The sequence below is a fragment of the Benincasa hispida genome, chromosome 5, assembly GCF_027475165.1.
Source record: "Benincasa hispida cultivar pf3 chromosome 5, pf3_genome.v1.1, whole genome shotgun sequence".
Classification (NCBI taxonomy): Eukaryota; Viridiplantae; Streptophyta; class Magnoliopsida; order Cucurbitales; family Cucurbitaceae; genus Benincasa; species Benincasa hispida.
Window position 1 is genome coordinate 2,272,489 of NC_143482.1, and position 24,437 is coordinate 2,296,925.

The following is a 24,437-nucleotide window of genomic DNA, read 5'->3' on the forward strand; positions in this document are numbered from 1 at the left end:
TTGATAAAAGAAATCAAAGTCTAATTCATTTATTTTAACGATCAAAAAGTTACTTTCCAATATTAATAATAAAAATGGAAAGGTCTTTGGGGACAACCAAAAAAAGAAGATGTGGTTTTCAAATTTAGTGGAAGGGTTGTCGTGCATTGGGAAGCTCGTCGACATAGTCGCCTCTTTCAAACACAGCTGCAGCACCCATTCCTGAGCCTGCATACATACACAATGGATTGTAATCCAAAGTCAATTAACTCGACTTGACCCGAGGACCCGACCGACCCAATTGCTGAGGACGATTTAAGGTCATATGTCTAAATTCTCACTCCACTAAAACTAAAAGGGCAGATCTTAGAGTGAGAGGTACATACCTACGCACATGGAGATGACCCCAAATCGGCAGTCCCTTCCACGACGCTTCATTTCACTCAAGAGCGTCGCCACACAACGAGCACCTGACACCGAATAAAGGAGAAAATGCATTTAACATCATCACCATACTTACGCCATGATTCTGTTTTCTTTCCATTGGACCAACTCATACCAATTCGAGCCCTGGTAGATAAAAGTATCAATTACCTTTCACGAGTTTAAAGGTTCCATTTTCCACCTCATTATTTATTGGAAAAAGAGAAACTCATCATTTTCATTATAAATGTTTTAGTGTTACAATGACCTGAAAAGCCTAAGGGTAGTTTAGGTGACGAAAGTTTACAACCTAAACATTTCCAAGGACACCTCATTCCAACTAAGGTTTAAATTGTTGATGTAGATAGAAAAATTGAGGTCTTAATTTTACAGAAACTTGGATGGAAACATCGAAACAACGATTTCAATGAGTATTTTTGGAAAAATTATTAAAAAAATAAATAAATTTGATAGTTAGTAAATAAAACATATAATGATTTTTAAACAAGTTAACATGTCTATTATTTATATTATATTTACATTAGTAACACTTATTTGCTTATTTTTTATGTTTCGTAAATTTTTGTACGATATACTGGAAATTTCGATTCATCACTCGTGTCGATACCAAACCCATGAAAATATGGAAATATTGATATGTTAGACGGAAATTAATACTATAATTCCAATCCAACTTGCAACCTAAAGCATTGACCATCACCATAGTTGTCATGATTCAATTTTCTTAGTAGCCATTAGACCAACTCATTGCCAAATCGGGCACAACTCAGATGATAAAGTACCAATTACCTTGTTCCACCTCACTAATGATTGAACTAAGAAAAGGAATTTTGCCATTGTCATTGCAAATCTTCGGGGTGTTCCGATAAAATCCTAAAAGCCTAATCAACCCAAATGGATTGGGTTATCTCCAAATAAATTGAAAATTTAGGGGTTGAGTTAATTTATAAGTTTAAACAAGGTTGTTTTGGTGACAAAAAGTTTACGACCGAAATATTTGGATGGGCCTAAAGGATACCCATTCCAACCCAATTCAACCTACAAACACCTTTGGTCGTTTCAATAGGGTTTAATTAACGAAACCTTCCATTAGGTAATAAACAAAGAAGGACATAGAGATGAAGATGAAGATAAAAAATAGAAAGATGGAGTATGAAAGATTACCAGTTGCGCCCAAAGGATGGCCCAGAGCCATTGCACCGCCGTTAACATTCACCTTTTCAGTATCAAGCTTTAGTTCCTTACAGCAATAAACATACTGAGATGCAAATGCCTGCCAAACCCAAAAGTTGTATTCATATTAAAATAAAATAAAACTAAAAATAATGATAAACCAGTTTTTGAGTTACTAAAATTTATATACAATTTTGACAATATTTTCTAAAGAGAATTAAGAAATGGGAAGGTTGTCCCCAACACATTCATTTCTTTGACCAAAAAAAAAAGAAAGTTATTTATCAAACAAGCCATAAAAATTTGATTCTTCTCTATATCGTTCCAATTTTATCAAATGTCCCCAAAGGGACCGTAAAACATTTGATTCTTATTTTCCTTTTCCTAATCATTGAGAAAGAATGAAACGTAAAATTACCTCATTAATTTCAAAAAGGTCGATATCTTGGAGAGTAAGACCAGCAGATTTGACAGCTGCAGGTATTGCAACAGCTGGTCCAATGCCCATTACTGCTGGATCCACACCAACTACTGAAAAACTCCTGCACACACACATATATATATATATTAAAAAAATCAGCTCCAAAATATAGGCAAAATTTTTAGTACTGCAAACTATGAAGTACCTGCTCTCTGTGCTCATTATTATAAAATGATGCTTAAGTGGTTAATAATCAAGTGTAATAGTATGATGACAGTACCAGAATTTTCTCTAAAACATACCCTTCCTTTCTATCATTCTTCTGGGACTCGTAAGTTCATTTTTATCTTAAGAAGTAAACATAAATGTCGTTCTCTCTTTATGATATAAAATTAGCATATTTTTTTTCACTTAAATAATTTGTTCGAACCTATGCATAATGTTGTCACTAACAACTTAGATGAAATGACGAAAACGCATTTTTCATGAAAATAGAAATCATCATATCAAAAATCTAAAATGTAGATCGAAAATATAGTAAAAAATAAATATCATGCTTGGATTTCAATCATAGTTCGTTCCATTTGAAGATTGATATTCCCATTCTTTATACTTCTTCAAATGAAAAAGATCTGATACGAGGGGTGGAACATGAAAATATTTCTTCAGCATTCAATCAATTTGAATGAACTCGCTTGTAGGTTTAATAATTCTAAGAGAATGGACGTACCTGAAGACACCAAGAATAGGAAGTCCCTTCTGGATAGCTAAGCTTCTTTTCATGAGGAGGACTGCAGCAGCTCCGTCACTAACTTGACTAGAGTTCCCTATAGAAAGAGCATTGATTTAAGCCATAATCCTGATGTTGACAAACATAATACCAGATCAAATTGTATGAAAGTAAAAACCTGCTGTTGTGCAGCCGTCTTTTTTGAATGCTGGCTTCAGCTTTGCCAGAACTTCCATGTTTGTGCTTGGCCGTATGCCATCATCCACAGAAACAATCACGGGCTTCGCGACACCAGATTTTGGGTCGATGATCTTTGGAGTATTGTGAAGAGTTTGTAAGTGACCAAGAAACAAAATGAATGCACAAATTTTGCCCAATATTATCAAAGAAGTCATTCTGCAATTACCTTTGTGGAAACAGGGATGATCTCATCTTTGAATTTACCAGATGCACTAGCTGCAGCAGCACGCCGATGTGATTCAACCTGTTGAAATCACTCCTATGTCAAATTATCACTAATGTTTAAGTTCAAAATGGTCCTGTTAACCAACGATAGATTCTATTTTCCACATGTCCCCTCAGAGTCTTATGGTAAATGCAAGCCTTTACGATGTTAAGTGGGGGAACTTCAAAGTATTGCTAATTCAAGATGAAATCATTTTCTAATAAATGAACGAAAAAAAAATTAAATACAAAAAAAGTTGTTAAGAAATACTGTCAAGGTTTCATGACAAGTTCTTATTGCTGATAAAAACAGAATATTTAATGCGTAATGATTATTAAAGTTAAAATGGTGAGTTATTGTTTATAGCATATAAATTTAAAAACATTTAGAAAATGTTGTTTTTGAACTGTTGAGTTTAGTTTCGCTAAGTGCACTCAATTTTATCAATAGACCAAAGTTAAGTGCAGTGAACTTACAGCAGCTTGATCTTGCTCTTCCCTAGTCACACCATAGTGTTGGGCAACATTTTCAGAAGTGATGCCCATAGGAAGCATACAATCTCGAGCTTGTCGAACGGCATTTACCTGTCAACCACTCTTACCAGTTAAAACTTAAAGACAAGGTAAATCAGATCAATCAAGTAAATTGAAGGTTTAAAAGGTAAGTATACATTGGGATTGTCGCTAATAGGAAATTCAATGTCATTAATACTCATGCACTCCAAACCAGCTCCAATACCTACATTGCAAGACAGATCTTGTTAAGGTAAAAAACTCAACCAATGTTCTAATTTATTTTCCTTTTTTCCCCCAATTCGGGTTTCTTGAATTCAACTGTCCTCACCAATATCATAGTATCCAACTTTAATGGAAGCAGCAACATCAGCAACCGCTTGAAGGCTTGATGAGCACTGTCGGTTGACAGTTCTTAAGCTTACCATATCTGATGCAAAAAAATATAAAACATCCAAATTGTAAGCCAAATGGTTGTGGAAGATGTGATTTGGGGCTCACAAAACCCATAAAGATAAAACTATCCCTCTATTAATCGTTCACTTTTATAACATACATAACTCTCATGATTTCAAAGATTGGTTAATTGGTAAAGCACTCCAAGTTTGGGTCAAAACTTAAAAGAGGAACTGAAAATGTTTCTATGGGATACAAAAACACAAGAAGGTGAAACATTATATCATACCAGGGAAGCCAGCACAGAATGCAGCCATCCTGCATTCTGAGGCTCTTATAGAGCCAGGAGCCAAAACTGTGCCAACTACTATATCACCAACTTCACTCGGATTCAACTTTGTTTTCTCAATCACAGCCTGCATCAACAATCAATACTTTTTAGAGAATCTTGAACATAATTTTTTTAAAGAGAGAATCTATAAACATAATCAGAAGAAACAAAGTTTGATTAAGAAGTTGGCTGAATATTTAATGAGTCTTTACTTTCGTCACTAATCATTTTAATTTCTATCCTTAATGGGTTACTATTATTTTAGTAATCAAGCTCTCTTTGTCATAAGACATTGAAATTCATTAAGAAAATGATGGTGTAACATCAAAATACATTTTGCAATTAAAACGGGAATACCTAAAGGTAATGTAATTCATTGAAACACACATGCCCATCCATAAATGAAATTAATTTGTGGGGATCAAAATAACATTATGGAGGATTAGAAATGGTGACAACAACTAACAACCACAGTGCTTAACTTCAGTAATTGGCATAGATTCCATTAATTAAGGTCAGAAGTTCGATCCCCATCCCAAAATTATTCTACTAAAAATTTAAATAAAGAAAGAAATGGAGCATTTTCAAATTTCACACATTGAGAAAAGTTCATTGTCTTGAAGTGCTTAATTAGACAAAAGTCGTATATATAAAGAGAGAGAGAATAATAATTGCTCATGAGTGTGAGTACAAATCTTACTATGGAAATCACCATTCAAAATTTGACAGCTTCATCAAAATTTTAATGGTGGTTAGTAGGAGATTCCTAGTGACTAATGAGGATGTAAGCTTAATGAGAAATAACACATTAATCATAACTTCAAAACAGAATAATGAATTAATCATACCTTTAAAACAGATGCAAGAAGATCCTCCGCAGGAGTATCCTTGAAACCCCCTTTCTTTGCTCTGCAAATTGCTGTACGATATGCTCTGTTTTCCAAATTTTTAGTTTTTTTTAGCAAAAGATTGACAAAAAGCTAACTAAGCAACAATGAACCGAAAAGAAGAAAAAGAACTTACGCTACAATGACAATATCGTCCCCAAAAGCAGCAGTTCTATGGTAAGAATTTGAAGCACTTTCTCCAGCAGCACACACCGAAGTCTATCCATACCCCAGCAAAAACAAGTTAAAGAGAACACTCAATTAGCAAAATGCAAAAGTAAAGAAGAAAATCAAGAAGAACCCAGTTCAGAAACGAAATAAAAACCTAGCATGAACATCTAGGAATCATAAACAGAGGAACTAAAAAATGGGTATCGAGACATACAGAAAGCGAAGCAGATCCAGAAGTAGAAGAACTGGGTTGCAAATGTTGAAGAAGAACCCTCTGCCTGTTAAGTGCCTTCTCCATTTTTATCCCTCTTCTCCTCTACAATGGCAATGCTAATGGATTCGATTCCAAATTCTTGGAAGTTGAAAGAAGAGGAATCTGGTGAATAAATAGAAGGGGAAGAAAATGAATTGAAATTATGCTCAACTTTACACATAATTTCTGTAAGAAGACGCCAAAGTTTCGAAGAAAAGTCCGTGAAAATCGTGGGAAATTGGCCTTTTGATGGCATCAGGATCATCACAGCCATCAAAGTGGGTAGTTACGTTCTATTTTACTTATTTATTTATTATTCTTAAAAAAAAAAAAGAAAATTGGAGATGGGGTAGTTACGTTTGAACACTAACGTGGAGGTTGTTAGAATGAAATAAGAAAAATCTTTGTATTCTACCCATTATCTATCTTTATACATTATATCAAATTGTTAAATAATAATTTGTCATATGATATATTTTATTTTTTACTTTTAAAATATTTTAATATTTTTTTTAAATATGAATAGTGAAAAAGAATGCACAAAAATAGGTGACGCTCGAATGCACTAAAATATTATTCATGAAATAATTTGTGGACCAAAATAATTTTTTTAATACTATTTAGATGGAATAATACAAGTCACGATTACTTTGGCTGAATTACAAAGATATTGGTATGGCATGTAATAAATAGAATGGATATGTGATTAAATTTTATTTTTGTTAGAACAATTCAATATCTTTATTTACCTATTTATTTTTGTTCATGTTCGAATTTCTATCCTTGCATTTGTTGTAATCAAATAAAATGATAATAATGGGTAAGACGTTTGTGATGTTCTTAATTGTCAATGGTTTTGAGATACTTGATTTTCTACCTTACGTTCGGAGAATTTAAATAAAGAATATTTCGACTAATTGTCAACAATTTTTTTTTTGGAGCTGGTAGATCTATATAAGTTAATTGAATTAATTTAAATTACAAATTTGAACCCATTAAAAGAAAAAGAAAAGAAAAGAAAGAAAAGAAAAGCTAAACAATGTAGACCTTGTTTGATAACGATTTAATTTCATTATTATTTTATTTTGAAAACGAAGATTGTTAACGTTGTTATCATATTTTGATTTGTTTATTTTGTTATTTACTTTTTATGACTCTTTTTCTAAAACCACATCAATTTTGAAAGACTAAAAAAAAAGTAGCTTTTAAATAATTGTTTTCTTCTTTAAAAGTTGGCTAAGACTTCAAATGTTTAATAAGAAAAGATGATAATATGGTAAAGATATTCTAAGAAAAACAAGCACAATTTAAAAAAAAAAAAAAAAAAAATTAGGGCTCCGATTAGTAACAATTTCTTTAGTTTTCTATTTTTTTTTTAAACATATGCATGTTTTGTCCCCAATTTTTTAATTATAATTTTCTTCTTTGTTCAATAAACATTTGAATTATTAGTCAAGTTCTAAAACAACATAAAAATTTTGAAATAGATTTTCTTTTTGTTTAGTTTTTAAATTTTGGATTGATTTGCACAATGTGGACTGTTATTAGATGGGGTGGCCAAAGAACATTAAAGCAGTGTTTTGGGCCACCAACTTTAATTTGGTGAATGGGTCATTATAGTCCACTCCTTGTTTGAGGCACCAAGTATAATATTTGGTGTTTTCAACTATTATAACCTACAATTAATTTCACTATTACTATTTTAAATCACTATTTGTTACAATGTTTACTATTTGTTATAGTGTGTACTATTTTCATTCATTATCTATTTCCTTCTTTGATACTGTGAATTATTTCCTACCTAAACTAAAATAATATGCACCTCAGCCACAGACTATTATAACCAATACCAAAATAGTCTACCCTTAAACACTATTATAACTTACAAACTATTATAACCTACTGATTATAATTACCAATTCAGCGCCCTAAATGCCTCTAAGTGGGCCAAAACATTTTTCTTGTTCGTGGAAAGTCCACACTTCTTCTTTTTTAATACAACAAACAGAAACAAAAGAGCTCAAAGAAACAATGAATTGAAAAGAATGATTAATACAAAGAATAACAACTTATATTATGATTAAAGACTTGTTTAAAGAAGTTGAAACCAATGTTGTCTGTTAGACGTATTTAAATAATAATACGTTAATTAAAGTATGAGCTATGTATGTGGATTAATATTTTATCACATTGGGTTATTTTATTAGATTGAGTCCTATTATATAATCTAATTAATTAAAACTCTAGATTCCTAATTGAGGATGGACTTAGTGGGTACAAACACATTCCTAGTTAATTAGGATTTAATGGGAACTCTAATTGAACTAGTATATAAAGAGACCTTAAGTCCCCAATATACCAAAACAATAAGCGCTTAATCTTTCTTGAATCTCATCTAGAGAGACCTCACTAATGGCATTTAAAATTTTGGTTGAGGAAGACAATAACCACCTTATAGCTATCATCATTCTTTCAATGGAATCCGTTGTATTATTTATTCTTCACAATTAGAGACGAATGATCCTAGATTAATATAGATTATAAGGAATTTTGTCTAACAAGTAGTATCAAAGCATGAATTTCATGTTAGATTTCGGGTTTTTTTTAATCCTTTACCAATGTTTTTTTTCAATTATTCGGTAAAAAAGTTTTATATTTGCATAATAGATGTTTTCGGTTTTTGGCATCATAGATTTACAATTTAATGTCGATATGATCATTGTTCAAGCTCGTTATTTTGGGCAAATTGTTTGTAAATTGAGTTTTGTAAGTTATTGTTGTTTGTCGTAATTTTTTGTTGTGAAAAAAGGCTCAAAATAGAGGTGAAAAACGAAATTCAAAGTGCAGACTCGAAGGGTTCTGTGTAGGGTGATATTGTCATCATATTTTATGCATCATTACTAATTGTCATTGTTCATGCGTAATGGATTCCTCTGGAACTAAAAATGTTTTTCTTAGATGTAATTGTTGCAGAAGTTAGTCGAAAATTGGGATATTTTGGAGCCCTAACTAGGGTTAAAGAGGTTTTATTCCACAAATTCAGTAAATACAAATTTGATTGATAATTTGGTCAATTTAAATTTAATTGTGATTGATAATTTTTGGTGATCTCCCATTATATACAATAATATATTTAAGATTACTATATTATTGTGTCTTATATTTTTTATTGGATTGGTCAAAATAATATGTTACTAAAGTAGCATATGTTATCTATTAATCCATATGAAGATTGTTGTGTCGTGAATAAAGCTACTGCCTTGAAAGCAAGAACAATGCCACTTGGGTGCTATATCACAAAAAGCCAGTTGATCCCCAAGGTTCACACAACGCCTGGACTCTGATGTGCACTTGTCGAAGAACTTATTAGAATCGATATGAAAATTAGCTTAGAAACGGTGAAGGAGGGCAACAGACAGCAGAATAGATTTGTGAAGAAGAAGAAATTAGGGTTTTTCGGTAATCTTTTTGATAAAAATTTAATATGATTAGTAGTAAAAAGTTATTTCTTTTTAGAGAAAGTGTGGTTATCCAAATCCGAACTCGCATGAACGTGCGACGGAGGGGACGTGCGCGTGTGGTGAAAGGGTTATACATCCACCACCATCACACTTTAGAAGCTCCCTTGCAAGCATTTATATATATTCCCACTTGCCAAACTTAAGTCTTCTAATATGGGAGAACTTCTACCTCTTTTCTCTCAAAAATACTTTTTCCTTTTGCCATGGGCCAAAAGCCTAAAGTTATTTACAACATTATCTAGATTAGTTTATTTCTAAAATATAAGATGTGCATATTCATGGATTTATGTAGATAATTACTGGCCCAAAAGAAGATAATTATTTGGCCAAATTGTTGGTATGCATGTGGTAATGAGTATGTGACAGCTTATAAAGATTGCTCATGTGAAAAATAGTTGGTCCAAAGAAAAACTATTTTTGACAGAGTTTATTGGTAGTGCTTTGATTACTACATTGAAAGTACCATTTACAATTGGTTTTTCTACCCAAAGGCTAGACATTAATGTTGTGCCAGGTATCTTGTTAAAGAGGCACACCATATATGTGAAATTATTTTGTCATATTTTAATTGTGAGTATATGTTTCGTAATAGATGGATAAGACTGGGTACCTTATCCTACTGACACTATGGATACGGCTCGCTTGTAGTTGTTAAAAAGTATTGTAAAGTACTACAAATAATCTGATTCTGATCATTCATATGGAGATATGTGAGCGGGAGTATCCTATACAAAGAGTTTGTATAAGACCAGACCATGAAATGAATAGTCTCATTATATAACGTCGTTAATAATAGATACTTACATTTCACCAGGATGACCAAATGACATGACCTGAATTTTGAGTGAGTTGTGAGTTTTTGCCTATGAAGGCGATTCTTTGATTTTCCTGGGTGAGAGTGGCTAGTTTGCCAACTCAATATGCCTACCATTTTGGGGATTCGTCTGATTGGAAAGCTGGGAACACAGCTATATAAGATGGAATTTACTCCTTTCCTGATGTCGGGGTAAGTAGATAAATTACTCCCTTAAGGACTGATTCCGGGTTTAAACAATGTGGCGCCACACTCTCTCTTAGCCCGAAAGGGGCTTGGTCATAGTTGGACTATGACTTATTGTTCATTAGAGAGATCAGTGGTACTTAAGAAGTATAGGGGAAAAATGGTAATTTTGGTCTAGTTGTATTTACGAGCAATGTGTGAAGGGTCATCACACTGTTGATTGGTTATATCCAATGGACACAGAAATATATCTATAGTACGAAGAGTGCAACTGTTGGTCTTTAGTGGAGTGATCAACAGTTAATGGATGTTGAATAATTTAATTAAAAGAGTTTAATTAATTATCCAAGTAACATTGGAGCTTCAATCTACAAGTCCATAAGATTCTCTTTGTAGCTCAATAGGGATAATTGAAAATCAATTTTAGATTAATTTGAATTGTTCAAATTAATTGAGGAATTAATTATATATGATATAATTAATTTAAATTAGTTATATGTGATATAATTAATATAATGTATTTGATACACTATAATATAAAGTTTATTTTGAGAGGAATTAAATATTTGAATATGATTCAAATACTAATTATATGGATGAGATTCATATAATTATTTTTTTAATATGAATTTGATTTATATTAAATGTCATAAATGATTAAGAGAATTCAAACTATAGGTTATATTGCATTTGATACAATATAAATACTATAGGTTATATGTTGTATTAGAAATAACATATAGTATAATATATATTATATAATAAAGTGGTTATTATGTAATTATATATTTTTAATTAAATTAAAATAGTTTTAATTTAATTTAAATTTAATAAAAGAGAGGAGTTATAACTCCCTCTCCTGATTTTCTCTCTAATAATGTACGTGAGAATGGGAGATTACAGGAGATCTTATTCTTCCTCTTGCGTCTAACGTAGAGAAGGTTTCCTGATTACTCTCTTGGTTTTTAATCTCCCAAGAATCTTTCTCACAAAACACATAAAAACTCCTCTTCTATCCCTCTCCCAAAAATCAACAGAGAAGCTCACAACTTTCTCTATAATTCTCACCCCTAAGGAGAATACAGGAGGTTCATTTGTGGTGGTATCCACGTTGAGACTTATTTCTGTATGAAATGTTCGTGATCGGAAGGAGGAGGTTCGAGAGTATTCGATTCTTCAAGGGTAAGTGTGACTAACCCTAATTCCTTCACTGTTTATTTATAAAGCATGCTGTGAAATCTCTGTGATATGCATAATTTAGTTCATTGTATTCTAATTCTTTGTGAAATTGAAATTGGGACACGATCCACGCTTCTGCATCAAACCGCACAGTCCTTCAAATTGGTATCAAAGCGGAGATTTTTGGTTCCCAATTTTTTTATTTTCTAGAATTAAGATTTAGTCTATGGTGGGTTGCATTACTGTACTGTGTTTAGGTTGATGAATGATGGTTTGCAATTATGGATGTTTTCGGGATTGGTCCTTAGAATTTACTACTTTAAATTTACAATTTGGTTTGTAAGGGCTCGATGTTTTGGGCATTAATTTTTCAATCGAGTCTGTAAATTTATTGTCCGTGTCGATTGTGACTTTTTTTTGACATTTTTCTGGAGAAAACGAGACCCAAATTGGAGCAAAAATGAAGGAGTTTACGTCTACATAGTAGAGTTGCGACGTTATGCCATAGCATTGTGACACTGCGATGCGGCAGGCAGAGATGATTTTCCGTAATGTCGCAGCACTTGGGCACAACATTGCGACTGAGATTCGCAAGCAGTTCGTGAAGTCTGACGGTTCAGCGATCGATTTGCGGGTGGTTCGAGTTTTGGGCGGTCTGGTTCATGCAGTTCAAGGTTCGATTCACCTGTTTTGAACCAGTTCAGCTATTATTTGAAGTAACAGTTAGTTTTTTCATTAATTAAATTAATAAAAAGGTTATATTATTTTAATTAATTGTTTAGGAGTCCAATCTCGGTCTATATATTGTTCTTTAAATTATGTATTTGATGTATGATTTATTTTTATATAATATATGTCATAATGTATGCCATGGAAAATCCCACCATAGGTTATGCATTTAATCACGCATCATGAATATTATAAATGTTATAATATAGTTGCATGATTTAATTTTATAGCATGCTCATACTGTTAGGTTTTATGTCCTAAATCTTGTGGTTTGTAAACAATAGAACTTATTCTGAAAATTCAATAAGTTGTTATTAAATATATTGTTTTTAAAAATCTAATAAACCTAAAGTCCCTTGACTATTACATGAATTCTTGAACTTTATGTGGAGACATACAAATGGATCAGGTTCGAGTAAATAGTCAAAATGATCTATAATATATGATTAAGGTTGGGTGCCTTATTCTGGTAACACTATTGGATGCGGCCTACTCTGTAGTTATTACAAAGAGTTGTAAAGTATTACAAATGAAGTGATCCTAATTTGTTCATGTTAGGATATGAGGAGTGGGGGCGACCTGTGCAAATGAGTTTTGTACAAGATCGAACTATGAAATCAGTCACTCTTACTTTATAAGGCTGTTTATTTTTTAAGACTGACTATTTCAAAGCGATGACCTAGGTAACTTGACCTTAATCCTAAGCTAACTATGAACTCCTGTTTGTTTGGAATTATCCTTTGATCTGCAAATGGTGAGAGTAGACCAATGTCTCTGCTCAATAAGTCTCCCATTTTGGGGATAAGACCAGATGAATAGCTGGGGACATAAGGTGCAAGATGAAACCCACTCCTACTCGATTAGGGTTAGTAGAGAGGTTGTTCCCTTTAAGTGTTGATTCTGGGTCTTGAACAAGAGGCCTCACCCTCTCATTGGCCCGAGAGGGATTCGATTTGTTGATTGGATCACAAATCAATTGTTCATTAGGGGATTAGTGGGACTTAAGGAACCAGAAGTAATTTTAGGGGTAAAATAGAGATTCGACCCAACCGTTATTACGAACAAACTGTGAAGGGTTAACTTATTAATCATGGTTATATCGAGTGGACATAATATATCTACAGTGAGAGGAGTTCAACTATGGGCTTTAGTGGAATCATCCATTAGTTAACAAATGAGGGTTAGTTCGTCTAATGATTTTAGCCGATTAATCTCAAATCGTTGGAGCCCATAATTTGTAGGTTCGCGAGTTCCCCTACTAGCTCATAAACGAATTAACTCTAGAGTAGCATGAGAAGTTAATTTGAAATGTTCAAATTAAGAATTAAATGAAATTGGAGAAATATGATTTAAATATTTGAAGATGGAATTGTGTAAAAATTAATTTAATATTTGATATTAAATTAATTAGAATTATTTAAATTTTTTAAATAATTATCTATTAATTTTATTAAGAAAAGTAATTTATGAAATTAACTTTGTAAAATTAATAATATTTTCAATTTTATTAAGTGAATTGATTTATGAAATCAATATTTTGATAAATTGAAAAAGAAGAAAAAACACAAAAATGGAAAATAGGCTTTTTCCATTACTTCTTCAAGTTACTCACTAACAACCAACCATCTTCAAGTCTTCATTAACTCCAAGCATGAGCTGCATCTCATGTAACTAATCTCTTTGCATGATCATCTGCAATATATTAAAGAGATTAGAGTGTTATTTAAGCAATGCAATCGAAAGATTTTCTCTGAAAAATTCGTGTGAAGAAACTGTTCTTCTGCTGGGTTGCTGCTGTGAGTTTGTCTCCTCTTCCCTTAATTTAGGCTTATTTTAAGTCCCACAACTCAGTCTAGAGCACCAAGAGGATAGTGGGGAAGATCTTTGGGTGGTCTACAACAAGATTTAGAGGAGATTTGCAGCTGGATTCAAGCTTTGAGTAAGTTCTACAAAGGTATGTCATGAAATCCATTTATTTCTGTTGAAGCATGCTTTCATTTTTGCCAAAATTAATGAATTAGAATGCTTATGGATCCTGGTCACTTCTGCTGCATGATGGTATGTTCCAACACATACATATAATATAATTATTATAATATATGTTTGCATGCATTAATGACATATGCATCATTTTATTATAATTGTTATAAAATATAATTAGAATGTATGGATGAATGTCATTATGGATTTCATTACTTTACTATATAAGTGTTATGTATGTTAAGTAATTAGGGTTGGCAAAAAAACCCGACGGGTGGGGATTCCCTGGTTTGACCGGGGATGAGGTCAAACCGGGGAATTTATTCGGGGCCCCGTCCGGGGACGGGGCGAGGATGGGGACAGTATCCCCACCCCGACCCCAACCCCGACCCCGATTAATCCTTGACCCCAAATTTATATATATATTTTTATCCCCTCCCCAGTCCCCTCTCGCTCTCGCTCATCCCTCCCTCTCGCTCATCCTCCCCTCTCGCTCTCTGCATCCCTCCCCTCTCGCTCTCGCTCATCTCTCCCCTCTCGCTCATCCCTCCCCTCCGTTGTCTGCCACGAAGAATCCCCACGGGAAAATGGGGAATGGGGCCCCACGGGGACCACGTTTCCTCGACAGGGATGGGGGACAATTTCCCCCCACGGGGCCAGGGACGGGGGACGTCCCCCCACCCCGGCCCGGCCCCATTGCCAACCCTATAAGTAATGAAATGGAAATTGCATGAAGCATGTCATTACTTTGGGTAACTCTATAATTGTTATAATTTTTTCTAAGTATGATATCAAATGCAATGTATGGTTTTAATTTGTTTCATTTATTTTATAATCGTTATAATTAAATGAAATTAGAAATTAAAATCAATAATAAAGAATTGTATGCAAACTTAGGTCAAAATCATTTTTTTTTTTAAAAAAGTTTAAATATGATTGACATAGACTTAAGTTCACAATATTTCTAATATGATTAGAAATTAGTTTAATTTTTTTAATCAGTTTAATAGGATTAAATTGGTTTTAATAAAATATTAAATTGTAGCAAATGTATCTATAAATAACCTTTGTCTAAGGCTAGTTCTACCTAGGCTAGGTTATTTAAGCTGACAAAAACGGAACACCCTTACCTAGAAACTGACCTGGAAGGTGAATTAGATAGATTTGCTACAAGCATGCAATTGTTGATTAAAGTTTGTTAAAATGTTTAATGAACATTAATTAAAATTGCTTACTATCTAAAGTAAGTGTTACTATTGGACAAACTTAAGCAATCACTTAGTAAAATAATTAGCCGTATTTTTCATAAGTTAAATAAACCTTAAGCTTTTTTTTTTTTTTTTTTTTTTTTTTTTTAAATACTCAATGTGAGGAAAAAACAGTATATGATATGTCAATCTTCCACTCACGTTTCTCCTTTAATATTCATATCGTGAGACTCATGCTTGGCCTCGAGGCACCCTGGGAGCGTCCCCCTTCAAATGGTGTTTGCATGGGTCAATATCAAGGTGAATGGAGATAATATTTATGGTAAGTGAGAGAGGGATGTGTGTCAACATATCATACGGTCTCCTTCATTAGTTTTCACCGTGAGATCTTCTTGCACGACCTTGAGGTGCCTTCGGAGCGTCCCCCTTCAGATGGTTTGTGCATTAGGTCAATATCAAGGCGAACTCCAGAAATGGATATGATCGCTTTAGTTTTTGTCCCAATTGGTTTTTCCATTTGGTTGGCTCATCGGAGCGGAACTTTAGGGTCTAAAATGAAGGGTCACATTTATAAGAAATTGTTAAGCTAGTTAATGATTTCTTGACCAAATTAATGATAACTAATTGTTATAGGAATTAAGAGTTATTCTAGTGTAATAATTGGTTAAGAGTGTCTCAGTTCAATGAAAGGACAATTAACTACCCTTTGGTGGCTTTTGTCCTAAATCCCTAAAGCATTATTGAAAAAATTAGATGTTAAATGAGGTTCATTCAATTTTTGCTAAAATTGATTGGATGTTATAAAGTTATGCTAAAATCTAATGTAGATCAATTTCTTCTTTTTTAGCTAAATGTCAAATTGTATTTTTCCGTCATCTGCCCTCTAATTGTTTAACCGCATTTAATTATACAACTTGGAAAGATTCGATTAAAACTTTTTTCGTGGTTAACAACCTCAACATGGTCTTGACTAAGGATTGTCCTCGAGTCTCAACCTCTGATACAACACGAAATGTTCGTGATACATACAAAATGTGGATGAAGGCCAATGATAAGGCTCGAGTTTACATTTTGGCAAGCATATCAGATGCCTTAGGCAAAAGATTTGAGAGCATGGTCACTACACATCATATCATGCAATCAATGCAAGATTTGTTTAAGCTAAGGTTCTCACAATTCAAGCAAAGTGGGGTTGATGACGACAAAATTAGTAATGCCAGCTCCTTAAATAAACTCCAGTCCATATTGAATGTCAAGGGACAAATAGAGAAAGCAAATGTTGCCAAATCTAGTGAAGCTAATAAAAGAGATTGGTGCACTGAGATGAAACTTGGAGTTTATGATATAGGTTTAGGAGTTGATCCCACTATTCTCCAGAAAAGGAATAACTCCAATGAAAATAAATCTGATTTGTTTGTCTTGGAGATGTGCTTAGTAGAGAATGATAATTCTGTCTGGACAATTGATTCACGAGCTACTAATCACGCATGTTCTTCCTATTAGGGATTTAGTTCATGGAGACAATTGGTAGTTGGAGACATGGCTCTTAAAGTCAGTACTGGTGAGGCCGTTTCAACTGTTGCCATAGGCAGGCTTAAGTTATTTTTGGACAAGAAACGATATATGTTATTAGATGACATGTATGTAGTTCTCAATATCAAAAGGAACTTAATTTATATTTCTTGTCTGATTGAACAAAAGTATTCCCTATCATTCTCTGAAAATAAAGTGTTTATTTTTAAGAATGGAATGGAGCTAGGCTTTGATTCAATGGAAAATAACTTATATGTACTAAGACTATTAGTTACAAAAATCGTCCTAAATACTGAAATGTTCAATACAACAACAATTACTAAAAGACCGAGGATTTCTCCTAAAGAAAATGCTCACCTTTGGCATCTAAGGTTAGGTCACATTAATCTCAATAGGATTGAGAGATTGGTGAAAAGTGGACTTCTAAATAGTTTAGAAGAAAAGTCTTTACCTGTATATGTGTCATTTCTTGAAGGCAAAATGACAAAACGACCTTTTACTGTAAAAGGTTGTAGAGCCAAAGAGACCTTGGAGCTTATACATTTAGATCTTTGTGGTTTGATGAATGTAAAATCAAAAGAAGGGTATGCATATTTCATCTCTTTCATAGATGATTATTCTAGATTGGGTATCTATACCTAATGCAACACAAGTCTGGAGCACTTGAAAAGTTCAAGGAGTACAAGACTGAGGTTGAAAACTTGTTAGGTAAAAAGATAAAAACACTATGATCTAATCGTGGTGTAGAGTATATGGAATTAAGATTCCAGAACTATATGATAGAACATAGAATTACATCCCAACTCTCGGCCCCTAGTACACCTCAACAAAATGGTATATCGAAAAGGAGAAATAGAATGTTGTTGGACATGGTTCGGTCTATGATGAGTTATGCTCAACTTCCTGACTCATTTTGGGGATATGCAGTAGAGATTGCTATTTATATCTTGAACAACATTCTCTTAAAAAGTGTTTCTGAAACACCTTTTGAGTTATGGAGTGGTCATAAAAGTAGTTTTTGCCACTTCAGAATTTGGGGATGTCCAACCCATGTGCTAATGCTAAACCTCAAAAAGTTAGAACTATTGAGGTTGGTGCCTTAAAAAATCTTGTAGGGTTCTGTAGTTTGTAATTGTATTGTACAAACATTTTATATATTTAATAAAATATGAGATGTTTTATTTAACATTTAGTAGCATTAAACCCATAAACCAACATCCAAGGTTATCTTCTATAGCTTAAACATGTATGTAGAGACATACAAGTGAATCATGTTTAAGTGATAACCTAAATGATTTATAGTAGATGGATAAGACTGGATAGCTTATCCTAGTGCCACTACGAGTATGACCCACTTTGTAAATGTTACAATTGTTGTATAGTGCTACAAATGATTTGATCCTAATCATTCATGTAGAGACATGTGAACGGGGATATTCTATTCAAAGGAGTTTGTATAAGATCGGACCACGAAATGACTAATCTCATTATATAACGTCGTTCATAATTGAGGCTTACATTTCATCGGGATGACATAGGTGACATGACCTAAATCTTGAGTGAGTTGTGAACTCTTACCTATGAAGGTGGTTCTTTGATTTGTATGGGTGAGAGTGGTCAGATCCCCGACTCAACAAACCTACCATTTTGGGGATTCGTTTGATTGGGGAGCTAGGAACACAACTACACAATATGGAATTCACTCCTTCCCCAAGATAGGAGAAAGTAGATAAATTGCTCCCTTAAAGACTGATTCCAGGGTTTGAACAATGTGGCGCTACACATTTTTCTGGCCTGAGAGAAGTCTAGTCATAGTTGGACTATGATTTTTTGTTTATTAGAGAGATCAGTGGTACTTAAAGAGTTAGATGTAACCATAGGGGGAAAACGGTAATTTTGGCCTCGTTCTACTTACGAGCAATTTGTGGAGGGTCATTGCGTTGTTGATTGATTATTTCCAATGGACACAAAAATATATCTGTAGTGCGAAGAGTGCAACTGTCGGTCCTTAGTGGAGTGTTGACAATCAATGGATATTGAGTAAATTAATTATTCAAGTACCGTTGAAGCTTTAAGCTACAGGTCCATGAGGTCCCTTCTGTAACTCTATAGGGTATTTATGAGAATCAATTTTGGATTAATTTGAATTGTTTAAATTAATCGAGGAAATTAATTATATGTGATATAATTAATTTAATTTAATTATATATGATATAATTACTATAAGGTATTTGATACATTATAATATAAAGTTTATTTGAGAGAAAATAAATATTTGAATATGATTTAAATATTAATTACGTGAATTGGATTCATATAATTAAATTTAATATAAATGAGATTTATATTAAATATCGCTCTTGAGAGAATTAAACTATAAGTTATATTGTATTATATACAGTATTAAACTATAGGTTATATGTTATATTTGATATAACATATAGTTTAATATATATTATATGATAAAATGGTTATCATATAAATATATATTAAAGTTTCTATTAAAATTAATTTGTTTTATTAATTTTAATTTTTTTTAAAAAATAAAAATAAAAATATTTTTAGGGAGTTTAACTCCCTCCCCCTTTTTCTCTCTACAACGTGCAAGAGTGGGGGAAATCAGTTGAGTTGATTCATTCATCTTAGTTTTCCTCGTTTTGTTTGGTTTGACAGAGACAAAACATAATAGAATTTTTTGAGAAAGAAAAAAAAATCCCATCATCCTCCTCCTCCCTTCCCTCTCAAACTCCCTCTTCCAAAATAGCCAAAGCCCATACCCTCTTGGATTCTCATCCAGAGAATACAGAGGTCTCTTTTGTGGTGGTGACCATTTGAAAGAGGGATTATTTCTTGAAGATCGGTTTTCAAAGGTAAGGGTTTCTAAACCCATTTTTCCTTGGGTAATTGAAATTGGTAGAATTTTTAGGAATAATAACCAAGTGTATAACATCATTTAAAAAAATTGCAAATATAGACAAGTCTATCAGCGATAGACTTCTATCGTTGATAGACTCTTACCAGTGATGTGGTCTATCACTGATAGACTCCTACCAATAATATGGTCTATCACTGATATATTATTTAAATTTGTCCATAGTTGCAATTTTTTTTTTACATTATGCTATATCTACTAATACTTTAGGTCTAATGTCTATATTTGCAACTGTCCCTTTTCCCTTTCTATATATGTTTTTAGAGCATGTTGTATTTTAATTAAATGCTAATTTTTTCTGTATGTTTGCTGTAAAATTTATATTCTGTAAAATTGGGATTTGGGTCCAATCCTCGTTTCCGCTCAAGGATATTCAATGGTTCCTTCAATTGGTATTAGAGCGCGGTTTTTTGCCTAAAATTTTCCAAAATTTCGGAATGTTTTTATGGTTTAGTGGTAGGATATAGTATTCTTTATTCATGTGATGAATACTGTGATGTTAAATGTTTGCAATTATAGATGTTTTCAGGATTGGACATTTAGTTTATCGCTTTCAATTTACCTTTAAATTTTTTAGGGCCCTTGTTTTGGGCATATTTGAATGTGATCAAGTTTGTATTTTAAGTTTTGAGTCGCTCGTGCTATTCCAGGTCAAAATCTAGAGAAAACGAGGCATAAATTGGAAGCGTTTCGAAGGAGTTCGACACTGTACAGTGGACAACTATATAGTAGTGTCGCGACGTTGCGATGCGACGGATGAAAGTCATCTCCGTAGCGTCATGACACTAGGACACGGCGTCGCGACACTCTGAGATGGAGAAGACGCGTGTTCCAGCTCTGGTTGGTGCGCGGTTCGTGGTTTTCTGGTCCGGTTCAGTTCGTAGGTTATTCGGTTCGAGTTGTTTAGGTTCTTCTAGACCGATTCATGGTTGGTACGAGCGGTTCGCGTGGTTTAAGGCTCGATTCATCTGTTTCGAATCGGATGATTTTTTTGTTTTTGTAATAGTTAGATTTATTTATTTGTTTTAATTAATTGTCTTTAAATTATGCATGTGATGTATGATTTATATTTATTATTATATGCCATAATGTATGCGATATAGTAAAAGTCCCACCATAGGTTATGCATTTAATTTCATACATCATTTATATTATAAATGTTATAATATATATATAGTTGCATGATTTAATTTTTAAAGCGTGTTCATGCATCATATAGTATAAATATTATAATATATGTACGCATGCATTAATAACATATACATGCATCATTTATATTGTAAGAGCTATAATATATAGTATGGATGTATGTATAATTGAACGATATTGAATATTCCATTACCTTATTATATACATGTTATATATGTTAGTAGTGAAATGAAACTGCATGAAGCATAACACTACTTTAGGGTAATTTATAATTGTTATAATATTACCTAAGTATGGTTTCACATGTAATATATGGTTTTAATTAATTTCATTTTTTTTTTAATAAAAGTTATAATTAAATGAAATTAGAATTAAAATCAATAATTTAGAATTGTATGCAAACCTTAGGTTAAAATCATCTTTTAAAATAGTTTTAAAATATGATTCATATAGATCTAAGATCACTTTTCTAATGAGATTAGAAATTTAAATTTAATCTTTTAATTGGTTTAATAGGATTAAATTGATTCTTAATTAAAATATTAAATTTGTAACAAATGTATCTATAAGGGATCTTTTGTCTAAGGTTAGTTCTGGAGTATTTAAGTTGACTGAAACATAACATCCCTACTTTGGAGCTTACCTAGAAAGATGAATTAGATAGATTTGTTACAAGCATGCGATGTTTGATTAAAGTTGATTAAAATGTTTAATAAACATTAATCAAAGTTGTTTTACTATCCAAAGTAAGTGTTACTTTTGGATGAATTTAAACAAACACTTCGTTAAAATAAGTAGTTGGATTTTCCTAAGTTAATTAACCCTAGGTAAAACACTCAGTGGGAGAAAAATGGGGTATATGATACTTCATTTTTCATCTTCACGTTTCTACCTTTTCACACCGTGAGATCTATACTCGACCTCGAGGCACCTTAGGTATTTGACTTCTTTGAAATGTTCAGCTCAATAGTCAAACCCTCGACCATTCATATTGTTCTTAGCATTGTTGTTACTAAAGGGTGGTGTTTTCGTCAACTGGACTTTAATAACACATTTTTGAATGGGAAGCTCAGTGAGGATATCTTCATGCAACAACCACCAAGGTATGTTAATTCTAACTATCCTTATTATGTCTGCAAGTTAGATAAAGCCATCTATGACTTAAAACAGGTGCCTAAGACCATGAGCAATACTCTGTGTGCAGCTCTGTTGGGATGGAGATTCACAAATTCAAAAGTAGATATGTCCTGAATTATATTTCATTCAGCCAACTATATTATTCTGCTTCTAGTCTATGTAGACGATGTTATGTCACAGGCAATGACTCTACCCTCATATCTCGACTTATTCAGACACTTCATATTCAGTTTGTGCTAAAAGACCTCGAAACCTCGAAATACTTCCTTGGCATACAAGTTCACTATCTAAACTTAGGGTTTCTTTTAAATCAGTCCAAGTATGTTGAAGTGCTTAATCGCGTGATATGATATCGACTTGGTTATGCCTGATATCTTGTTGTCTGTCAAACATCCTCAACAAGGTGGCCTATCACGTTACGAGGGATTCACCTTCAAATTCCTTGCCTCCCTCATCTTCTTTTTAATGATCGTCGCCTTCAAGATCCTCTTGTTGACCCTCACCATCAACATGCCCATGGAAGGCTACAATCAATGCCCTATGCAAAATAGATTTAGGAGGAGCAATTTCCTCTTCCAGACCTATCTCTACCCCAAAGTGGGGGAAAACAAGCATACGGGCCAAATACCTCAATCCTAAGCTTTCCTTGCTCCCTGCGGATCGACCCAGTTTTGCCATTAATACCATCCATCATTAGTAGTAGTTCGTATAGATCCGTATTTTCAATGTATTTGATTGCAACATTCAATCCTATCAGGGATATTCTGGGAGAATACTTTAGAGCTTGAGGGTGAGAGCCAAGGAGCTTCAGGTGCAATCTTGCGATTGAGACAAGGTTAGATCGCCTGAATAGTCATTCCTTCCTTTCTCTTTTGTTTAAATTTTATGAATTTTCATGTTCCAATCTGTGGTTATTTGTATTGTGACCATGACTAGCCCATTTGTTTTATTTCTAGGGTTCTGTCGTAAATTATGGTTTGTTGTCATTTCTATAGATTGATTTATATGTCACTTATGTTCTAGTATGCTTGTTCTTAATGCGATTTATATGTCGTAAATTATGGTTTGTTGTCATTTCTATTATTAATGATGAAGAGTAATGTTTAATTGTAAAGAGATTTGGTGATGGAAACTGAGATCTGGAAGTGAATTTTATTCAGAAACTAAACTTTACAAATGAGTACAACAAGCTATTTATAGATCGAGTCTAGCCGGCTAACTAAACTATTATCCTAACTGTTCTGTGAACAGAAAATAGAATACCAAGATTAATTTAAAGAATTAATACTAAATACAGAACCATAAAGAATCAAACATAAAGGTTCTTGGTAATAACTAATTACCAGTGACTAACCACCCTAACCACCCAAGAAACATTACAAGATCCGACAGCCCAAAGATACTACAAGATTTGCATCATTTGGATTATTAACATGGTGCGAAAAAAAAAAAAATGTTGAGAGCGAGAGAGGATACCTGGACATTAGGATTCTAGATCAACGTAATTGGTGTTGGTTACTCAATGGGATATGTTGATCCATTAAATGAAATCAGTACTCTAAGATGCTCTGACTGGATTTGCCTCATATGTTTCTAATTATTGTACATACTTGGAGATACCTCGAGTATTTCGATGGCTGAGGCAGATAGGATGAAGGGAAAGAAACTCTACTCTACCGAGGTGTAGAGAACCAAGGGTAGTTCTTGTTAAAAAATGGGGAAAAAAAAAAAGAAGTGTATGTATTGCACATAATTGTTCGATGGTAATCGGATTCATACCTCCATTGAGAGCCAGTTGATTACAAGATTGGTCGTAATTTATAAACGTGGCCCATCTCATTCCAATTAAAAACACCCGCAAACATAAGCGAGCGGGTACCATTTTCTTAAAGAGGTGTTTAATAAATGGATATGAATTATTGGGTTTGATGGATATTTATTACCCATGTTTATTAAGCCCATAAAGAAAACCTATAGGTTATTAAACCCATTTTTACCCACTCAAAACTCCCTTTTTTTTTATCCCTCAAAACTAACCCTAAAAATCAATATATTTTCATTTCTTTCTCTCTTCCCCCATCTTTGCCGTTTGGATCCAGATTTTTTTTTTTAATCGTCAAACCTATGGGTTATTAAAACCCATTTTTTACCCGCTCAAAACTCCCTTTTTTATCCCTCAAAACTAACCTTAAAAATCAATATATTTTCATTTCTTTCTCTCTTCCCTCATTTTTGCCGTTTGGATCCCCAAATATACTATCCATATTATATAAAAATAAACTGTATGATATGTGAAATAATAAAATTAAGTTAGCAAGATTCAATAT

General features: G+C 33.0%; 1 protein-coding gene and 1 long non-coding RNA gene across 3 annotated transcripts; one reads left to right on the forward strand and one right to left on the reverse strand.

Moving 5' to 3' along the window:
• KAT5 (peroxisomal 3-keto-acyl-CoA thiolase 2) lies at positions 1–23,903 on the reverse strand. 2 transcript variants are annotated; one of them, XM_090314199.1, is made up of 15 exons: positions 23,587–23,903; positions 5,704–5,865; positions 5,455–5,537; positions 5,280–5,364; positions 4,390–4,516; positions 4,036–4,134; positions 3,863–3,930; positions 3,669–3,776; positions 3,154–3,231; positions 2,926–3,058; positions 2,748–2,844; positions 2,015–2,138; positions 1,588–1,696; positions 366–449; positions 1–207 (listed from the first exon to the last, which is right to left on the reverse strand). In XM_090314199.1, the coding sequence occupies exons 2-15, from the start codon at positions 5,785–5,787 to the stop codon at positions 125–127; spliced, it is 1,362 nt and encodes a 453-aa protein (XP_090170325.1). In that variant the 5' UTR covers positions 5,788–5,865; positions 23,587–23,903; the 3' UTR covers positions 1–124. The 2 variants fall into 2 exon arrangements, with proteins under 2 accessions (XP_090170325.1, XP_038887864.1); XM_039031936.2 differs by lacking the exon at positions 23,587–23,903 and having other exon boundaries at positions 5,704–6,022.
• Positions 21,998–23,224, forward strand: LOC120077858 (uncharacterized). Its single transcript, XR_005481845.2, has 2 exons — positions 21,998–22,076; positions 22,178–23,224. It is a non-coding gene; the product is annotated as an uncharacterized LOC120077858 (long non-coding RNA).
• Positions 23,904–24,437: the final 534 nt, after the last annotated feature.

Bases quoted from the DNA above. Each gene is read 5' to 3' on its own strand.
- KAT5 (XM_090314199.1), bottom strand. From the start codon at position 5,787: ATGGAGAAGGCACTTAACAGGCAGAGGGTTCTTCTTCAACATTTGCAA. The intron at 4,517-5,279 runs GTATGATTAATT...TTGTTGATGCAG, and splicing joins TTCTTGCATCTGTTTTAAAG to GCTGTGATTGAGAAAACAAA. The intron at 3,777-3,862 runs GTATACTTACCT...AGTGGTTGACAG, and splicing joins CTATTAGCGACAATCCCAAT to GTAAATGCCGTTCGACAAGC.